At 32.8% G+C, this 21569-nt stretch overlaps 1 protein-coding gene across 5 annotated transcripts in view; it reads right to left on the bottom strand.

Moving 5' to 3' along the window:
* Positions 1-20935, bottom strand: part of LOC126848602 (telomerase-binding protein EST1A) — a 95986-nt gene extending 75051 nt beyond the window's left edge. For 2 of the 5 annotated variants that reach the window (XM_050589596.1, XM_050589597.1), the window contains exons 1-16: positions 20819-20935; positions 19289-19748; positions 18868-19147; positions 18457-18732; positions 18051-18307; positions 17767-17964; positions 17551-17683; positions 17298-17470; positions 16714-16944; positions 16252-16596; positions 16001-16168; positions 15377-15901; positions 15215-15293; positions 14991-15101; positions 13502-13732; positions 13029-13090 (exon numbers count right to left, since the gene is read on the bottom strand). In XM_050589596.1, the coding sequence (XP_050445553.1) occupies positions 13029-13090; positions 13502-13732; positions 14991-15101; positions 15215-15293; positions 15377-15901; positions 16001-16168; positions 16252-16596; positions 16714-16944; positions 17298-17470; positions 17551-17683; positions 17767-17964; positions 18051-18307; positions 18457-18732; positions 18868-19147; positions 19289-19748; positions 20819-20867 (3578 nt within the window). In that variant the 5' untranslated portion in view covers positions 20868-20935. The remainder of the gene's footprint in view (positions 1-13028; positions 13091-13501; positions 13733-14990; positions 15102-15214; positions 15294-15376; positions 15902-16000; positions 16169-16251; positions 16597-16713; positions 16945-17297; positions 17471-17550; positions 17684-17766; positions 17965-18050; positions 18308-18456; positions 18733-18867; positions 19148-19288; positions 19749-20818) is intronic. The other 3 variants (XM_050589599.1, XM_050589598.1, XM_050589600.1) reach the window with 3 other exon arrangements.
* Between the last annotated feature and the right edge of the window lie 634 nt (positions 20936-21569).

The following is a 21569-nucleotide window of genomic DNA, read 5'->3' as shown; positions in this document are numbered from 1 at the left end:
GACCGATGATAAAGGAGGACGAAGGTTGGCCGGGGGGGTCTGGAGCCGCCGAGAGGGCATTCTCGTAAACACGACAGCGAAACGGCAACGGGAGATCTCGCATAGCAGGCGCTATCTTTCCCACAGCCTCTTTTCGCATATAGTGTACCATGTATACATACATCATATATATATATATATATATATATATATATATATTAACTTAAATAAATAAATAAATATTTATTTATTTATAATACATTCACATACGCACAATATTGCAAATTCGCGTAACATGTAATTAAATGATTCTATCTGCATCGTCGCGTTAATACAGAATATTTTTGTGACAAACTTTATCTAAAATTATTTCCATAACACATGTAAGAATTTCTCAGAACACATTTCTTCTATTTTCGACTCATACTGGCCATTCTAAAAAAGAGAATTTTAATCGAGCTATTTAATTGTAAGTGTTTAAAATAAATTCGATCTACTAGAGGGAAATTATTCGTTACATATTGTAATAATTTCTAGTTTTCATACCAATGCTATTCCTTCCAATGATAGTGTCATCACTATAGAAGTAGAACGTTTCCAGTATAATAGCAAATTTCCGTTTTATTTCTTATTTTTTTAAATTAAGTTTAAAATTTTAAAACCCGCAAGTCGCACTATCCATTATACGTTATAGTCAAATCTAATATCCCTCTCCTTTTCCCTGAATTGTTAAGTGTATTGAAATTATGATATATTTTGTTGTTGTTCTATATTTTATATATCTATGTTAATCTCGTGTTTTTGCATTCGCGTTTTTGCATTGCTTCTTCTATGCTACCAAATTATTGAAAAGAAATTGTCTGTGTTTCAAGATGAGATAAACAAAAGCGTCCGTTAATTTTGCATTCGAAGAATGATACAGAAAACGTACCTTATTATTATAAGAGAAATGATGAAAGGACTAACTTTACATGAAAATGCAAAAGAGAAAGGGTTCAGGCATAAGTAATTGCACACGTATTATCTAGGTCTAGGTGAATAATTGCGTCGTCTTTGCCGCGTTAAAAAAAAAAAATCAATAACCGAGTTCCTATAATTCATTTCGAGCGACAAACAAGGAATCGCTGATAATCCCTAATATTAATATTTTGTAAAATATTGGACCAAGAAACATTTAAAATAGTCGGTATTATATTATTACTAAAGCATACATGATTATAGTGGAAATATGGCCGTATCATAGACTTCGTGACAGATGTATATATTTTGTACCGATATTTACTTTCTGCGTTAGTATTCTGATTCTTCATATACATACAACATATATATATTTTAATATGTTTTATCTTGAAAATTATGCTGCGAAAGAATTCATTACGGATTATTTATTAAACTCATTGCACAATTTTCTTTTCTTCGTCAATAAAAATCTTGATATTCCACAAAAAGTCCTTTAGAGATTTGCTCGTTTTTGCTTCGTTTTGAAGAAAATGAAATAAAAAATTTTCATTAAAAAAACTTAAAACACTAAAATTATTAGTGTTATTTATCGTGAAAAGTACCGTGAAATAAATATTGTACAGCATGAAAATAAGAAAAGAGAGTAAATAAAAATCTCCCTGAGGTAAAATTAGATTAAAGAAAATTTCACATTGTCGCGTATTTATTTATTAATCGTTTAATTTTACCTCAGGAATATTTTGTCATTTTATTTTTCTTAATTTCATGCTTTACAACTTTTATTTCACGATATATTTTGATAAACTTAATAATTTTAGTGTTAAGTTTTTTTGAAGAAAATTTTTTCTGTTTTGATCTTTTCAAAACGAAGCAAAAACGAGCAAATCTTTAAAGAACTTTTTGTCTTAATTTATTGATGTCCCACTTCCGAAGTTATGACATTTAATTTCGGAACACCCTGTATGTAATTTTTTTGAAATTTTTATAATATACAATCACAATTTCGTGAGTTGCATTTCAGGAGAGACTGATCCTGATACAATTGATGTATCTTTTAACTAACTCAATGGATCTCGATGGTAGCTGTGAATGTGCTACTTCGCCCGAGAATAAGAAAGAGAAAGAGAGAGAGAGAAGAGAAAGAGAGCGCCAAGTCATTCTGACCTCTAAGCCGACGTACCGTTATATATTACTCTCGATTAAACACCAAAGAATAGCTAAGTAATCGCTTAACTCCTTCTCCCTACGTAATGAATCACCCAAGGAATCGTATTCGAAGAGGCGCAATATCGAACGCGACGCACGATAGTCGCCGACGATCTCCGATCGCGAACCTGGGGCTCCTTGCGAGGAAGAGAGAACATTTTGCCGAAGAGAGGCACCATTCCCATCGCGTCTACGCCGCGAGCGATAAAAGAGCGGCTGCTGAAATCGGACACCTTTGGCGCGTATCAAGGCGCACTCACACGCTCGTCCGATCCTCGAAAAAGACCGTTAGCCGCCGACTGAAATCAAGCTGGTATGCCACCATCCCACATCGCATAGTATAATTGCATCGTGAATATTTATTTGCGCTGATGCCGATGATGCTGCAGTTCGCATGAGCGAGAGAATAAAACGCGAAATGTAATTTTGCTTAAATGTAGATGCCGTCCTTTAGCAGTGTTACGTACGCAATACCTATTAAATTGCGATCGTGTATTCCCGGATCGCATTTTAATAGCTTACATATTGTGCGGATGTAGCCGATATCATTTTCGGTTATTGAAAAGACATACGTATATGACAAATCGAAATAAAGTGGCGTTTCGGTCTGTTTTGTAATATATACATATAATCATATTTAATATTATATATGTTTTGATATTATATTTGGAATATGATAGTGTATAATATAATTACAATAAAAAAAATGCCGCGCGATAAACGATATTCTGATTAATATGCGAACGATCGTATTATATATTAATTTCATTTTTCCAAGTAAATTTATTGTGCCAGCCGACGAATAAAAGAAGAGAAGACCTCTGGACCGGCGTCGAGCAACAGCAACCGTGAGTTCAGTAAAATTCATTTAATTTATTACTTGTTTATAAAATTATTGGGGTATCTCGATATCTCGATTAAATGCGTTATTACGAAATATGATGCATATGAAATAATCTGAATTTATTTTTAGATAATTAACATACTTATATTAAAATATATATGTGTGTATATGTATTATATAAGTAATATTTTTATATAAAAATATTTCAATGTTGCTTATATTATGTTAAAAATAATTTTGATAGTATACTGCAATGTAATAATAAATAAGTTCTGTATTAATTCTATTTTCTTATTATATATATTTTATTATATTTCCTTTTATTATATACTGATATACATAACAAGACGTTTTCTGTTTCAAAAACCTAATGAGAAAGCTATCAATACGCTATTATTCTAATATAAATTCTATTTTTAGCAAAGAGGACGGCACGTCGACGATACTGGCACGGAGGTGAATGGACGCGGGTAATTGGCAATTTTCATATTACTCGAACATAATCATAAATCTGTCTACCTATTAATACCATTTAGCGAGATACATGGCGGGATATCGGGTCTGCTCGTGACTCCACGATCATCGATTTCTTTATCTTGTTCGCGCTTTACAGGTCTTTCACGGCGGATCGAACGACCTCGTTCGGGATAAAGCGTGGCAACTAAAAGTCATATCTGCGACCGATCGATCATAGATAACTGATAATAATCCTACGGCAGATCCGAGATGAGACCGTGAAAATTCCGTAGTAGCGATGACGGCCGATTAACTTTACGGTCTTTTGATAGATGCTAAAAACACTATTATTATATATCTCACATGGGCTCATTAAACTACCCGTTGCGCTTTTATTATGATACGACACTGCTATCACGTGTAAGATTAGCGCTCGAGCTGCCTTTACGTTCAATCAGAGATTACGATGTGATGCGGAATTAAAATCACTTTGCGACTTTTAGCAACGTTGTAATAAGACAAAATAGTTTTCTAATTTTGCTCTAATTTTTCTATGTTTCAGAAAAAAAAGCAGATTATTCTATATAAAATTATAATAATTCCATGGAAAATTACATACATGTATGTATTATGTATATGTGTGTAGGTGTGTATGTGTGCGCGCGCGCATGCGTGTGTGTGTATATATATATAAAATTAAATCTTAAAAAAAAAAAATATATATATATATATATATAGGGTATTTCAGGTCAGGTTAGAGAAACTTCAGGATTTTATAGGAAATGGAATTTGGAACAAAAAAGTTCCGTAAATATAGGACCAGAAACGCTTCGTTCGAAAGTTATAAGTAATAACAGGAACATCACTTTGAACAATTCCGATTCTGAATGTTCATGTTAGAAATGTAAACAAAAGTGCCTATGTGATCTACGAACGCTATAAATGTATGTAATGTTTACATAAAGACATTTCGAAAGTTTGTTTTCACAGTTTGTTTTTTTCATCGTTTTGAGCTTATTTTCTTTTGAACGCCTTATCAGAATTACATAAATGAAAACAATGTAATTTAGTTTGTTATTTATTTATCTACCAAATTTATTTCATTACTTTTTTCAAATAAATAAAGGATTATTTTTAAAAATCATCAAATAAACATTGATTTTTTGACATTTATTAGTTAGAATTTTTTAACGAAGCGTTTCCGGACTTATGTCCGTTCCTTACAGGAACTTTTTTGTTCAATTTCTTATAAGATCGTAAAGTTTCTCTAACCTGACCTGAAATACCCTGTATGTATATTGTGTGTGTACGTATAATTAGAAAGAGAATCTTCTGCAAGATGTTAAAAAACAATTTAAAAAAAGAAATGATTTATGTAGGTAGTAAAAATTAAAACACAATCAATTAATATCGTGCAATTAATAATAAATTAATATATAAATAATTTAATAAATACTATAACAGAAAACTAAAATATGTGTATATTTCTGTATTCATCTCAATATTTTCTCAAATGAGAACAACCACACCACGATCTAGATTGATACGGATCTTTCAGTTAACTTTATTCGAGGACTGGTTGCAATAACGTCGCTCAGGGCTAAGTTTAGTTAAGCAAATTTGTTTTCCGCATCTGCACATCATAAATAAGACTATAAATAAGTTATATAAAAAGAGAGAGAGAGAGAGAACAAATTGCTGAACTAGATTCATCCATTTAAATTGACAATATCGAGAATCCCTGTGCAAGCTTTATACAGATCCTATGTGAACCGTTGTACAACACCGACATTTAAGAAGTCCCCTCGGCAGCCCGGGTTGTCCCATCGACATCGACGGGTTGGCTCTTTGACTAACAAGTTTGCACTTTAGCGCATAACGGGGCATTCCACCGTGTACCATAGATCATGGTCCATGACCCGCGGATTGCGTGGGCCGACCATCATAATCATTCCTCGTCTCGATACAACGATGGCAATGTGGTACCACGAGCAAGTTTCTTCTTCTTCGCCGCCTTTCATTCCCACTCCCGCTCAATCTCAATCGCGCTATCTTCTCCTATCGAGCTCTCATCCTCTCGCGATAGCGCAGCCAATTTCGTCGCCTCTCGCGATCGGAAGATAATCACGACGCGCAAAATTAATCCCTTCAGGGGAGTTCAAATTAAAATGACGAATTACACATAGCAATCTGATTTAATAGAAAATTACTCCCTTCTTTATACAGATAATATATTAATTATTAATCAAAAATACGTTATAAATAAATAAATAAAAATAATATTTATGTATCTACATTATTTTCATAAATTTCTATTAAAATTACATAATTTATATTAAAACCACCTCATTGTAAAAAAATATCTTTGATCTTTGGAAAAGATATTTTTGATTATGTAAATTTGATATAAATTTATTAAAATAATGTAACTATCATTTGCACCCTAAAGAATTTGATAGACGTTCGTAGAACGCAATATGTAATTTCAGCTTTCATTTTACAAGAACACGCAAAAATCTGAGCGAAATGGTGCGTAATTCTATATATGCGCACGAGATATTCACGAGCGCGGCACAGGTTGTATCATAAGCCCGCGAAGATTAATTTAGCCGCAGCTATAAATATCCGTCGGATAGATAATAAATCGTCCCGCAAAATACGCAGCGCGGATAAATAGATACCTTCGGGCTAACGAAATTCCTTCGCTTTTTCATCGTCGGTCGCGCGATTATAAATAATTAATCGGCCCGGCGCGACATTGATCGGGATACGATCGCGCATCGTACATCCAGATCTCCCGTAATAGAAATGTAATCCTCTCGGCTCTCTCGATCTTGGATTTTATCTAGATTGCAGAATCTAAATGACTCAATCGCCGACGAGAATGTATCAACGTAAAACACCGCGCATCGAAAATGATTAAGGCCAATATGTCTCGCTGTCGTAATCAATGTCATTAGTGTAATTATCATTATTTGTTGGCGGGCAATAATATCGTCTAAAGTCGCTCGAACCGCAAAAAATCGCTTCTCAAATCGATACACTTGATGCATTTTACTTCGGAAATCAATTATAGTAATAACACGGCGCGTGAAATGACACGGGGCGACGCGTAGACCAGCTCTGATTAAGCACCATCGAGAGGAAATACACGGTGACATAAATTGCAGGCTGCAATGCGACACGATGTAAGTGTCAAGATCATTTTTCACATCTTCTTTCCTTTTATACAATTAATAATGTAGAATAAGATTCATCACGTTCATTTTTTCAACGCTATATTATATATTTACTCTTTTCATTTATGATCGAAAAATACAGAAAAAACTAATCAAGTATATTTTTTATAAGAGATCACTGAAGGAAAAAGTCTCTAAAAACTGATTTTTCCGGTGTGTGTTCTTTATTTTAAAATATCTACTTATTATTACTTACTTATTATTATTATTTATTTTTATTTTTATTTTTTTATATCTTGAATTGTTTCAGATATTTTTTTAACGTTGTCTATATTGAATAAAAAAAACCCTTGTCCTTTTCTGTTCTAACATATATTTCGCATCTCACAAAAATTTTTTGGCAAAGAACCTTTATTCTAGACAACTAATTCTTTCCGGAATTTTCAAATATTGGCACAGTCTCTCTTTTGCGTCAAATCTTCAATTATCCCGTCTACCTTTTATGGATATCTAATATCTATGCTACTATTCACACTTTCAGAGACTAGCAGACTCGCTCGATTCAAGTTAAGTCGCCACGAAAAAGTCCTGTCCGACGAACGTATCCGCGCGTATCGTATAATCTCATCGTCCTTGCCAGCAATGCAAACATATAAACGGCGGCATAATGAGCCATTAGTCCGGCAATGTCGATGACAGTGCCCGATAGGTCGACAGTACGCGCTATCTCATCGCAAACCAAAGACGTCGTGAGCGACGCTAAAATGCGTGTTTCCTAACACCTTAACGCTCCGAACATCGTTTAATCATCGATTATCGATGGATTCGCGCGTAAATATACGCGGAATTTAAGACAAGTAAATAAAAATTGTATGGACATTAGCCAAACGAAATGGGAGAAACGAGATGTATCAAGGACAGTTGATATCGAAATTTTTGTTTCATGCAGCAGTTGCAAATTTGCAAGGCAATTATTCCTTTATGCATCCTCTGTATATATCTACGTTATAAGTGAAAAAATATAACGGTTGAACGCGTGGCGAAAGGCTTTCATTTAAAAAGCGTATAGGTAAATTATAAATGCTATCTAAATTTAATTGCCTGATATTTAATATATATAATAATATAATTTAATATAAAAATTTTTGGATCAATTTCTCTTTTGTAAAAAGATTTTGAAGTTGTTATTAAAATTATAAGACGATATCTCGTCAGATAAAAAATTATATTCTTTATCTAGATTAAAATATATTCAATAATAATAGATACACACACATATAGTATAATTTTTATAATTGTCTAAAATTTTCGATTTATAAATTTATTTGAAAAACTTAAAAAAAGCTTGATAGAAAAATAATTTAATATATATTACTAATATAAATTGTCAGAAAATTCTGGGACGAACTTTGACTTTATAAATCGATTTCGTAAATTAATTTGAATTATTGTATTAAAGTAAATGTACACACAAGTATATTAATATTAAAATAATTTACGCGAGATTAAATTAATATGCTGTTACGCGTAATTCTTTAAAAATATTTCTATATTCTCGTACTCATTTATTAATTTAAATTTATTACGTGAAAAGATGATCTGTGAAAGAACGACTATCAATCTCTCGATCAATCGAACGACGTAAAAGCAATGAGGTTTCATTATCGCGTAATTCGTCGAATCCGATCGGCGGGCCGGAAATCTGATCGTCCGGAACGATCGGGAGGAATCCAGATGGTCGCGATCAGTTCGCGTTGTGTAGCGTACGGTCACGGAGGAGGAGATGGCGGGACTGAGTAGTCGGGTTCTGGTCCGCGGAGGCTGCGGCGTCCGGTGAGGAGGGTGCCCTTGAAGCGGGCGGGGTCGTCACTCGCAAGGGCCGCGGGTAAACGACCATCGGAAACCCATGTGTGTTACCAACCAACCGGCAGAGCCTTATAGCGTAGCTTTACTTACTCGCACTACTTATGTTTCTGGCTGTGTATGCGCGTCTCTCGCTTCTCTTTCTTTATATCTTTCTCTCTCTCTCTCTCTCTCTTTTCCTCCATCCTCGCTCTCCTGCCGTCTCCTTTCCTTCTCGAGATGCATCACACTATGGTCCACGAGAGAAACTACCTTGCCCATCTAATCACCACCAGTGGAAGTGCCGGCCGGCGACCACTTCTCTCTCGTCTCTACGAGTGTTATGAAACGATTCCTGCCTTTTTCCTTCACACTGTCAATTTATAGGTTTAATTACAGCCTCTTGGCGCGACGCGACCCTCGCCATCTCTCTATCTTCGTCCGACGTAAAAATTTCAAGCGCCATCTCATACAGCGATACGTTAAAAGCGATTTAATCTGTCGTACTACTATATTAATCGACGAAAAGCGATTTGTCCACATTGTAGAGATCGCTCGAAATGATCAATCATCACCGACAAGCGCGTATGTTCTTGATAGAACGTTTAATATTTTTATCGCAATCATGTATTTTTTTACTTATAATATGTAAATATATATTATAATAGTAAAAGCAAGATATAATTAGAATTTTAATATATAAAATTGAAAGTGAGAGTTTACTTAATTATATAATGCCTATTAATTATTTAATGCCTATTATAAATAATATTCACTTTGTAAGTTCTTATTCTTAATAGTTTACTTTCAATTATTCAACGTTTTTTTTTTTTTAAATTTAAGCCTGATTTAGAAATTACTGAACCAGTATAAGTACAAATGTAGAAATTTTAAAGTATTACACATATACATATATTAATTTGATCTCGCATATATTATGTCATGTATTAATAGTGTGCGTATGTCTATACATAATTACAATAATTCAAGTTACAAATCAATTAAATCAATTTATAAAATCAAAGTTCATCAGAGATTTGTGATAGTTTATACTAATCATATGTTAGATTGATTTAAAAGATTGTTTTTCTATCAAATTCTCTTTTAAATAAATTTGCAAATCGCGGAAATTGTAAAAAAAATATATTATAAAAATTATATTATATGTGTGTATTGTATCTTTTGTTATAAAAGATATTTTAATCTAAGTGGAATATAATGTTTTAATCTTTTTACAATAAAATATGTAAATATTTAAAAAACATTTTAATTATTTAAATATTTACGTATGTAAAAAAAAAAGACACATACATAATACATTCTCTATTATCTCTATTATCATTATATATAAAATAAGTAAAAATACTTAAATATCTATTAATATGTAAATTATTTCAAGGTGTACATAGCTCGACTAAATAGAAAAGCTCTCAAAGAAAGTTATACATGCTAAAAAGCGCTCAAAAAGGGATAATGAAAAGCGAGAAGCGTGATACTACGACGGAAAGGAAATGGTCCGCGATGGGCCGTATGGTATGAGAGCAACCTTGAGCATAACTCGGTAGGGTCGGAGGACGAACTCCAGTGCTCCTGCAACCAGTAATGAGCCAAATCCATTACAGCAACAGCAGCCGCGACGCAACGAGTCAGCAACACCGTAAGCCAACCAACCATACCACGCGTCCGACTGTGCATGGTCTCTCATCTCCTTTCCCCGCTCAACCCTCCCCTTAACCACCTATCCGCAATCTATACGTGTGCCTATGCCACGCACGTACCTTGTCGTTAACAAGCACCTCTAACCAATGGCACTGGTTCGGCACCGATTCCAATTATAGACCGCGAGTACATTCTATGTAACTCTAATATGAAGTACCGAAGGTGCGCCCATATTTTAAAGACAGTCTACTTTAGGAAGTAAAAGATCGATTTTTTTATATTTTCTGAAAGTATAACGCCTGAAAAATATGTGTTTTAAATTTTATTGAAAAATTCGTAAAATTGACACAGTTATAGGACTTTGAATAGGATAGCGCGTGGGTCTTCAAGTGGGTCTGCAAAATTTTAAATATGTTTTCACAACACACTTTTCAAAGTTGGTGTGATATCTTTAAAACTAATGGATCGAACAACTTTAATTTTTCTAAATAAAAGAAAACACTTTTTTGAGGATACTGAATTTAATTAAAATTTAAAAAAATTAACAGTTAATATTTTTCAAATCTTGAAGAAATAAACAAATTTCAGCAAAATAGAAATATTTGATTTTAAAATGACATTATTTTGCTACTTTTCAATTTTCTCTAATGAAGAAGTCCAGTATCTCACAAATATCTTATAGAATAAAATCAGATTAAATTTTTTTGGCCATTGGAATCATTTGGAAGCATTTTTGAACACATTACACGAAGAGGCTTGTTTGGAAGAAAAAAAAAATGCTAAAAATAACCAATATTTAAAAATATATAAAATATATATTTATAAAAAATATATAAAAAATATATATTTAAAAATATAATACTGACGTACTATTCAAACATCAATAAAAACATAGATAAAACGTAAAAATGATAATTTCTAATATTCTTCAAAAAGAATTCTTAAAAAATCATCAATTTTTCACATTGCTAAAGTAGATCGCGCCCTTAAAACGTAACGCGTGATTGAGTTGATGAGGATTGCGAGCATTCGCGCGAGAAAGAAAACGATAATAACGGAAAAACATGTTTTTCTTACCGCCTCTTTCGAAGTTCTTCGTCAACCCTCTGCTTCTTTCGTGTTACGTGACGAGCGCGGAAAATAATTATTTAACTGGTAAAATTTTGCATAAATGAAAAATCCGAGGGATAGAAACCTCTTTCCCTCTCACGGTTCGTGAATTTGTCGCTGATGAATTATCGCTGAGAAGGTGCGCGTGCACTCGCGTACGGTAATCGCGAAGTACATATCTCGCAAGGTCACAACACGCACGGGGCAACATCTCCGCCGCCGCTTTCATCGTCGTCGCGTTGCGGTCGAGACGGTGGTGGTCGGGTGGCGCCATGCAATTGTCAATTAACATTTTTACCGCCGCGCGTAAGAAAACACGAAGCTACATACCACGAACCCGCGTCCGCGTCCGCTCGGCGTCGGGGATGAAGTTAGGCACACATTTATAGCTGGCCTACGTATTCCACTGACAATGCTGCCAGCATAACGTCATCAAATGTACCGATAAATATATAGACTTTCAAGAAATATACACAGAGAGAGAAAGAGAATTATATATAAAAATAGAATATTTAAATAATTGCACCTTTCCTAGATATTAAAAAAAAAAAAAATTTTTTTTAACTTTTAAAAAAATTGTTATGTAACATACACATATCACATATCTTATCCCAATGAATTTTTTCTTTCCATATTGTTAATCGAGCCGCATTAATCAACTCTGACGTAATATTTCTAGATTAATCAATCTGGATTAAATGCCATGACGCTTTAACGGAGTAAATAATATTGCATATATTTGAATTTTATAACTTACAGAATGCAATATAGAATTTTTAGGCAATAATTTCCGCTCGATTGCGATATCATACAGTTGCTGGTTATTCCAATTATTTTTTTATAAGGATAATTGATATTTATTTATGCATTTTTGCAATAAAGATATATTCTGCTACTAAATAGAATACTAACGACAAATGTTCAACTTTCCATAAAAGCATTTTGCAATTTGCGCTAAAATTAGATATCATGCACACGTTTGCTTATATATAACATAATTGCTTCTGTTAATTAGGATTTCATTAAGATAACGAACATGATCTTCGCCAATTTACAGAAGCTATAAGCGAAACCAAGATAAGGAAAGTAAATATCTATGACAGTGTATATTCCTTGGCAAATCACCGTATTGTATGTTAAAGATACTCGCGCATTTTTTATATAAAATAAGTTAATTTAATAACAGCTACATTTTTATACTGAATAAAGATTGCTTGTTTAGCTATTTTGTACAAATTTAATGTATAGCTTTAACAAATAAAAAGAAAAGAAATGTGCATATAGCAGTAATAAAATAATATTATGATACATCAATAAGTTTTTAAAGAACATGAAAATTTATTAAGACGGAAAAAAAAAAAAAGTAAAATTATTATTTCAATGATGCAAAACTATAGTAAATTTGATTAGTAAATACGATTGATACAAAATGTGATTTGTTTTTAACGACACAATAAAACGCGTGGCAAACATGAAAATTCAAAACAATTCTTTGTATAGTATTTATCTTCTGACGTCTGAGAGTAAACGGCATTTACGAAATGCGAATATGACAAGATACAATCAGTTAATCACAATATTAAATTACTCCTTTATCATCCATAAGCAAATTTTAAAATAATTAAAAAGACATATAATCATTAATTACTGCTTTGCGCTTTTTTTTAATTTTACAAAAAGAAATATAACATAAAGATAGATAGATAGATAGATAGATAAATAGATAGATAGATAGATAGATAGATAAAGAAAGAGAGAGAGAGAGAGAAAGGATCACAATGGTAAACACTCACCCTATCTTGGTGATGAGCTTCCCGTGAACGTGAAGGTATGAAGTGACGAATCGTTTGTTCACCTAAAAAAAAAAGATTAAATCACTTGATTATCAAAATATGAAATAGAATAAAATATTATTTTCATATATACATATAATATATTTTAATGATAATTTTATCAAAAGCGTATTAACAATACATCAACAATTTTATCAAGCATATCAATAATATATGTGTATCCAATATATATATATATATATATATATATATATATATATATATATATATATATATATTGTTCATTAGTTATCAGTTTTATAAGAAAATGTAAAAATTCATATGCAACGCGCGTTTCAAGATATTGAATTTTGCAGCTAATAAATGTGTAGCATTTATCGACTGTAAAAGATGTTCTCTACAGAAGATATTGTTGCTTTTGAAAATTGTTCGATTAGAACTGTGTTAGACAAGGAATTGACAACAACACAAACCTCGACACTTGTTAATTGCGATAATTCTTCCAAGTCGCTTGTGTGGGACAATCTCGTCTCATTGGCAGTGGCCGCGCTGGTTGTACGTCGCACTCGTCTACCATCACCCGGATGAATCCATGTCTCTCTTCTCAATCCACCACCAATAATGTTCGCACCTTCCTTTTCCTTCATCCTCGCCCGCTCCTTTAACTCCCTTTCCTCCTTCCGCTTACGTTCGATAGACTCGTACTAAGAATATTTAATTTACTAAGAGAATACCTTTACCGTGTGATGCATTTAAAACGGATGTAGTGCATGATATAATTCGGCCTTTACAATTATTAACATATATTACATATGCCATTATATTTATGCACATCTCCGTCATGTATGTACAAGTGTAAAATACACGAGAGTAATACTATCAAAGGTTCCGCAACCAAATTTCCACATTCCTACAAATAACTTGACAATTTTAATTTATTCTTAATTACATCGAAATATTTAATGTAGTAAATTATAAAATTGCGAAAAAGGATTGTCTATCAATTTCAATTAAAATTAAAATTAAAATTATATATATATATATATATATATATATATATATATATATAGAGAGAGAGAGAGAGAGAGAGAGAGAGAGAGAAATATCGATTTGATCCATTGAAATAGGAAGATGGTAACAGGTTTGCCTTTGTATAGATAGCTAGTCATACAAACAGCGCCATTTGAACAGTATTGTATTCATTTTTACAAGTTCCTGTATCTATGAGAAGTGCATGCTAACAAAATGTGCAGAGCTATTGCAAAGATAAAAAAAGTCTCTGATTTGGATTTACAGCGCAAAGCATTTCTGGAAACTTAAAAACATGTCTTACAAACAAGCACTCTCAAAAATGCTGCAGGCATATCGTTAGTAGATGTTGTGCTCTTGTATGGATTTTTTTCAGAAGTACAAATAGTACCTTCCCCTTTTTTTGTTAACTTGTTTTGTATGTTTTTTTGGCACAGTATTGCATTCTTAATTTGTATAGTGTTTTTAATTTTTTATTAAAGCTAAAATTCGTGTGAACGATTACTACAGCTATGTAAATGTGTATTTAGCTATAATGGCAGATATTTGCATAAATAATATTATTGTAACAAATTAATAGTTGTATGCAAAAGGCATTAATTTGCCACTTTTTTTTGGAAAAAAAAAAAAAAAAAGAGTTAATAGAAAGTAAAGTTTTTAAGAGTGCAAGTTTTTAATAAATTAAAATATCAAGGCTCCAAAGCACACAAAATAGAAAATCTAAAAATGGCTAGCAATAAAATAACAAACAAATAATAAAGCCTTGATAAATAAAGCCAAATAAATATATGACAAGTAAATATCTAAAGGGTTCACACGAAGTGTATCAAAATTTACTTACATAATGTAGATACTGGCGGCATAAGAAAATCAAAATATTAACGTTAGTATAAATACAAACGTTTTAACGATGTTTTTCTTAAATTTTCTTACCTTTTTCCTATTTTCATCAAAGAGCGCTATCAAGCTCTCCCTGGCAGAATGGAAAGGATTGGACGCCATAAGAGATCGCATGTAGTAATACACAGCATCCAATTTTCGCCTCTGAAAATACAATAAAGCATTGGGGAAAAAAAAATATATATATATATATATATATATATATATATATATATATATATTAAATTATATTCATTGTGACAAATATTAATACATACTGCATAATGCGCCAATAAGGCAAGCTGATTGTAAGGTCTACCATTTTTAGGATTGATTTGCTGCGCTTTTAGATACCACCTGAACAAAAAAAAAAAATTTTATTAAAATTAAAAAATTTCAAGCTTTTATATTATTATCACGAGATTATTATAAACACTTACTGTCTAGATTTTCCATAATTGCTTGTTTCGTTTGCTTGTTCCTTGTATCTCGCCAAATCTCCCAAGAATAGAAATATCTTTTGTGCGCTGACTAAAGCCAGTCCTAAAACACCGAGACCTTTAGGTAGACTTGATGACGCGAGGAACGTGTCCAACTTGAACTCGTATGTGGTCTCGAGAGCGGTCAATAAACTTTCTAGATAGATGGTACCCTCATCAATAATATTTAACATTATCTGCTTGTAACGTTCCCGTCCTTCTGAGTTTTCCTTGGGCATCGTTTTTCGAAGCATTTCGATCAAATTATAAAATAATATTTTCCAAAAGTGTTGCTCAACATTTTCCGTTTGACAGAATTTGATATCAGTTTCGAGCAAAATCTTCAAGCTTTGTTGAAGGAAGTGTCGTATGTACGCTACTCTATCCAAACGCGACATAAAGCCACCGGAACTTATTATCCATTGTAATTCCAAATCGGCACGTTCTATATCCAAAAGAAGGCAGTGATTTTTCGCTGAATGAAAACTAATGGCAGAAAAACATTAACACATTAAAGTAAGAAGACATATATATGATAACCTAAAAATCATATATTTATATATGCATATTAAATAATTTATATACCTAGCTGAAAACGGGTCGTACCATGAAGGTCTCATATTTCCGATTTGATCGTTCATGTATGGTGATGGCATGCCATCCAACTGAGTACTTTGAAAAGAATAATGTGATGATGTAACACCTACATTAGATTGAAATACTGGAACACTCGAGATTTGTATGTCATTGTCCCTTAAAGAGAAAATATATTATCGTTTATTAATTTGTACAGTTAGTGATTATAACAAAAATATTTAAAAAAAAATCAGTTTTACCTTTGTACAACTGCTCTACTTCCAGGTGAAGTAATAACAATAGGTTTATGTGGGTTATTTGGATCAAATAGAGTTCTTTGCTGCTGCTGCTGTCCTGTTCCTTGTTGAGAAGTTGTAGTCATCTGATTGGGAGATGACTGATTAGCATCGTTAGGCAAGATCAAGACACCTGGCTGAGCATTACTATGCCCTGTCGGAGACGAACGATGTACCGCAGAGTTAGAATTCATACTCGGAAGAGGTGTAGTATGAGAGGAAACTTTAGGAGTTTGTCTGCCATCATCAGATTCACAAGTCGATATTTTCCTGCCTGTTCTCCAATCCTCGTCTAAGTATCTGTCAGTTCTAAAATAAAACATTTGTTATATATAATTTAATCTATAAAATAAAATATTCATTATCTAAGATAAAATTGAAAATTATGTCGACGCATGTAATATAAGCTTTTAACCAAGTAAATACCTGCGTTTGTGAAGATCATCAAAGCTTCTGTAACTACTGCCATAATTTCTGTCTTTACTCGATTCGCGGCTACGCTGAATAATACTACGCCTTCTATGATCGTATCGTCTGTTACTATTATTATTATTGTTGTTATTCTTTTGATTAATGTTGCAGTTATCGTTCTCTCTATTCTGTTGATTCTTCTGACGTTCGCGGCTGTTGCCTCGCCCTTTGTCTCTACTGCTGCCACTTGAATAATTTAAAAAACATAACGTTACAAAGAATCTTTCAACATTCACATTTGTACAATAGAATCCGGATAATTTTGGCAATATAGAACGTGATAAGTAAAAAATTTCTAGAAAAGAATTATCTGATACCATAAATGAGATTCTAATTAAATTGTCATGTATTTGCGTTTGCGCTCGAATGCAAAGAAATGCGCCTGCGCATATCGTCATGTGATCTCTTGTAATATGAAAAGACTCATTTATCTTATGAAAAAAAATTACGCGAAGAAAAAAACTTATCTGAATCCTATTAAACTGTTAACTTTTAAACTGTTTTTAACAAAAGAACAAGCATAATATATTCATGCTTACCGATCAGCATCACGATGTTTATCGCGTTTTTTTTTTTTACGTCGCTTATAACTCTCGCCTACGGCCTGACTTCGCGGCATTGTTACGCTCTCGCGTATACTTAAGACAGATGAACTACGGCTCAAATATTCCTGTTCCAACTTTTCATTCAATTCAACCTCTTCACTCCAATCCTGAAATACATTAGTTTTATATTAATTTGCATTACCCGAAGAATACTTCCAGTATAGAATTTATTAATTTATATACTTACAAATGTTTCAGATGCGGTAATAGACGATGTATTAAATGATTCGCTTTTCATGGAGCTAAGATTCGTGTTTTGTTGATTGCTCTGTTTATCCAGACTCGAATTATGCTCGTTCGCGTTACTAGTCGTTCTTTGCCTTGATTAAAAATCAACCCAATTATTAAGTGTATAATAAAAAGTACAAAAAAAAGAAGAAACAATTGTTTAAATATTTATTACATATTGCTAGTGCGATTGTTGATCGGTGATATTGCACCTCTACGATGAATTTCGGGTGACCTGTGGCCCCTGTTTGAATTAGATTGTGAAATTGCCGGCGACACGGATGACGGTGGTGGCATCATAGCACTGTCAGCGCGGCTTAAGCTTTCCATACTGGTATACATAGTACTATTACTACCACGGCGATCATAAGACCTGCCAAGAGTTGTAATGTTTCGATATGATTTTTTACAGATTTGTAAAAGTCAGTTTTTTATAAATATAAACAAATATATTTGTACCGATTTATATATTCTTGGCTAGGAGTATGGGATCTGGAACTCGGTGCCGAATATTGCTCAGGAGTAACAGGTCTGAAGATGCTGCTTGCTGTTGTACCTTCCAGTTCCTCTGGTCTGAGTCTACCTCTTCCTCTTCCGCTTCTCACTGGTATGGTGTTAGCCCAATTAGATTGTGGTGATAATGACCCAGATGGCGGCAAGTTCATTGTTTGTGAATGCTGCATTGCTGATGGATAATTATAACTGGATGAAGCCTGCTAACAATTCATGTTGTATTTCATATATGATGTAACTTCAATCATCATATTTGATACAAGCCAATGTGCATACAATTATATATAAAATATAAAAATTATATAATTAAAATTAATAAATTAAAATTATATAACATTGAACAAATCTTTACCTGAAATGTAACACTGCTACCATTCCAGGAGTCCTCTGTGGATGTTCCTGGATTGTTGCTAGGTAATACGTATCCATTATCAATAAGATATTTCTTTTGCAATCGTGGTGGCAGAAGCTCCAACTTATTTTTCGACAAACTGTCTTTTGCATTATTGCGTCTGCCAGAAGGTGGTTTGCCTTGAAATTTATCTGAATGTCCAATAGGTTCCACACTACGCGTGTCTCTCGTACGATTAAAATCATTCTGATTGTTCATAGACAAAGGTTCAGAACCCTAATAATAAAGAATAAAAAATATTTTTTATATTATACAAATTGTGCACAAGAGTACATTATAATTTTATAAGTCATGATTTTATGTGATCCATCATTATGATTATTACAGTATAATTTATTTTAATTTACAAACCTGTCTGACTTCGCGTAGATTATCTTTCCGATTCGCATTGTTTCTAGCAGATATCGGCGAATCAGTTCGCCAACGTTCCTCATTTTCATTGGCATGACGATGTCGTCGGTTGCCCGAATACCGTTTGCTGTTGTCATCTCTACCCCTGCCTTCGCTATCATTGTCTCGTACACTGTGACTGCTCCCGCGATTACGATCACTTCTGTGACTACGATTGGAATGAGAATCACGATCATCGCTTTCTTCTCTCTCTTGTTCCCATGCAGTATGATTTGGAGATCTAAGAAAATTTAATATCTAATGTTACAATAATGTAATGGACATTGTCATCACATTATTTTCTCATATTAGAAATTATTTTCATATTATTATCTTTTTGTAATTTTTCTTACATTGGTGAAAATAAAACGCGCTTTTTTACCTATTAATTCCATCCTGTTCAGCCAATGCTTCTTTCACTTTTTTTGGTATGTATAGCAATTGTTCAGGTTTCCTATTTTTCCTCTTTGAATCATTTCCTCCTGCTCCTGCACTAATATTGTGTCCAGTACTTTGTGCCAATTCAGTGTTGTTGCTATTTCTATAGTTAATATGAGTATTTCCTAATTTTTCAGTTACATTGTCGATTTGTGATAAAGGTGGACTATCCTGTGCTTGATCAGATCTATTAAGTTGTGACTGTCTCAAACGATACTGAACAGAAGTTGATCTGGATTTTTCTTGCGAGCTATTTTCATTGTCAAATTCATCAGCATCATTGCCAGATCTGCCTGATTTGCGTAAAGGGCCACTTCCTGGTCTATATAAGGCCTGAGATGCTCTATTCCCTCCACCGCGCATTCCCATCAATCTATCTTTCTCCAATTTAGAACTCATTAATTCTGAAATATAATTTTTACAATATGGCATATGTAAAATTATTATTTTAAACTTTTTTCCATATAAATATTTTATTTATAATAATATATTTAATTTTAAATATTTTACGTGTCTCACAATTGTCATCACACATATGTATAAATAATTGATGAATAAAATAAATCCTTATTTCAATGAAGATTTATATAATAGCAACAATTTTTTAATGAATTAATATATATTATTTGTAAATTATATATTGCTTATAAGTTATGACTTTTTTCTGTTAAATGCACATTTTGCATTATTTCTACAGTACAATACAAATACACAAAGTACAATAAATAAAGGGGCAAACTAATATAATACTAGACAATACATCCTCTGTGTAATGTGTGTGAAAACTTTCTCAATATTGCATACATAAGAACTTCTTTATAACTGAATTGGCTATACTAGTCAGAGTTTATCTTTCTCTTTTCAATGTGAACAGAAAAAGATAAACTCTGAACTAGTGCCACTACTGCAGTTCAGCTATAAAGAACAGACCTAATATTGTATACACAGATCAAAAATGTTGACACAAGAGGAGATAAAGAAAACTGATAAACATTTCATAGATCTCTGAAAGGATTTCAGCCAAAATTATCCCTCTGCACGTACAAGTGTAGCAAAATTAGAGAGTGCGGAGGATGAAAAATCAATTATTTTTTACAAAAATATATTTAAATCGTTTATGTTGACACTCTCTTGACAGCATTGGAATTTATTAGACAGTCCGTTTGTCTTCGAAAGAATACTCTGCAGGACGATTATATAGGTCGATAATAATTTTAATTTACTTCGTTAGACAAAGCAGAATATGATGGCCGGATTCAATCGTTGCGTCGCCAAACGCCATAAAATAACGCGACATCACAAGTGCCCGCCGTAACTTATAGGTTAGCTTGTTTAGTGAGGTTAATTTTGCACTTCGAATCTTGCGAGGGAGGTTGACGGATTTGATCCTAAGTCGGGTGCACGAGGATATCAGCGACAATACGACGTCGTTTCGTACGCGATCGCGAGATAATAAAAGTTATCGTCAAAATACCTTGTGAAAATCCTCCCCACTTTCTGCGTCCTTTGTCGCGGTTCGCCATATTGAAATGCAATCGCGTGAAACTGTATCAAGATTTTTCTACCGTACTGACGTGAACGTGAGCATGCGCGACACATGAAGAAATGAGAGATGAGAGATGTCGTGGTTCTCTTGATCATCATCAGGCGTTTGCTATAAATCACCTTTCATGCATGTTCTCTTTTCTCGTTCAAAATTATTTGCAATTAATATTAAATAATTAAAATTAAATATTAAATAATATATAATTAAATATCTTGCAATTATGTTCGCAAATTATCATCGACGAGATGCTGATATCATTGGTGGATAAATTTTCATTTTAAAAGAAATAGGAATATTATTCAAACTCGAACAAAAAATAATCAAAATTATATCCCGTACATTTTTAATGCATATTTTTATTCTTGCTTGTTTAACAATCTTTGGAGATTGAAGAATTTATCAGAGTAAAGCCAAAATGAAACGCGCATCTAATTCATCATCATTATTATCATTCGATAAGCAAGTATATATGTAAGGAAGTAGACCAATCATTTTCCTATGCATTTTTCCTTATGCATATTTTCTTTATGCGACTATGCAAATCTGGATTGGTCCTAAATAGTTCTAATACTCAACAATGCCATGTAAAAATTTATTTAATTATTTTATTTATTTAAACGGCAAGATGCAAAAAAATACCTTAAGAGCGCCTTTTCGTGGGTCTGTTCGTTTTAGCTGA

The sequence above is a fragment of the Cataglyphis hispanica genome, chromosome 4, assembly GCF_021464435.1.
Source record: "Cataglyphis hispanica isolate Lineage 1 chromosome 4, ULB_Chis1_1.0, whole genome shotgun sequence".
Lineage (NCBI taxonomy): Eukaryota > Metazoa > Arthropoda > Insecta > Hymenoptera > Formicidae > Cataglyphis > Cataglyphis hispanica.
The sequence above is the reverse complement of the archived record's forward strand: the minus strand, read 5'-3'. Positions and strand labels throughout refer to the sequence as shown.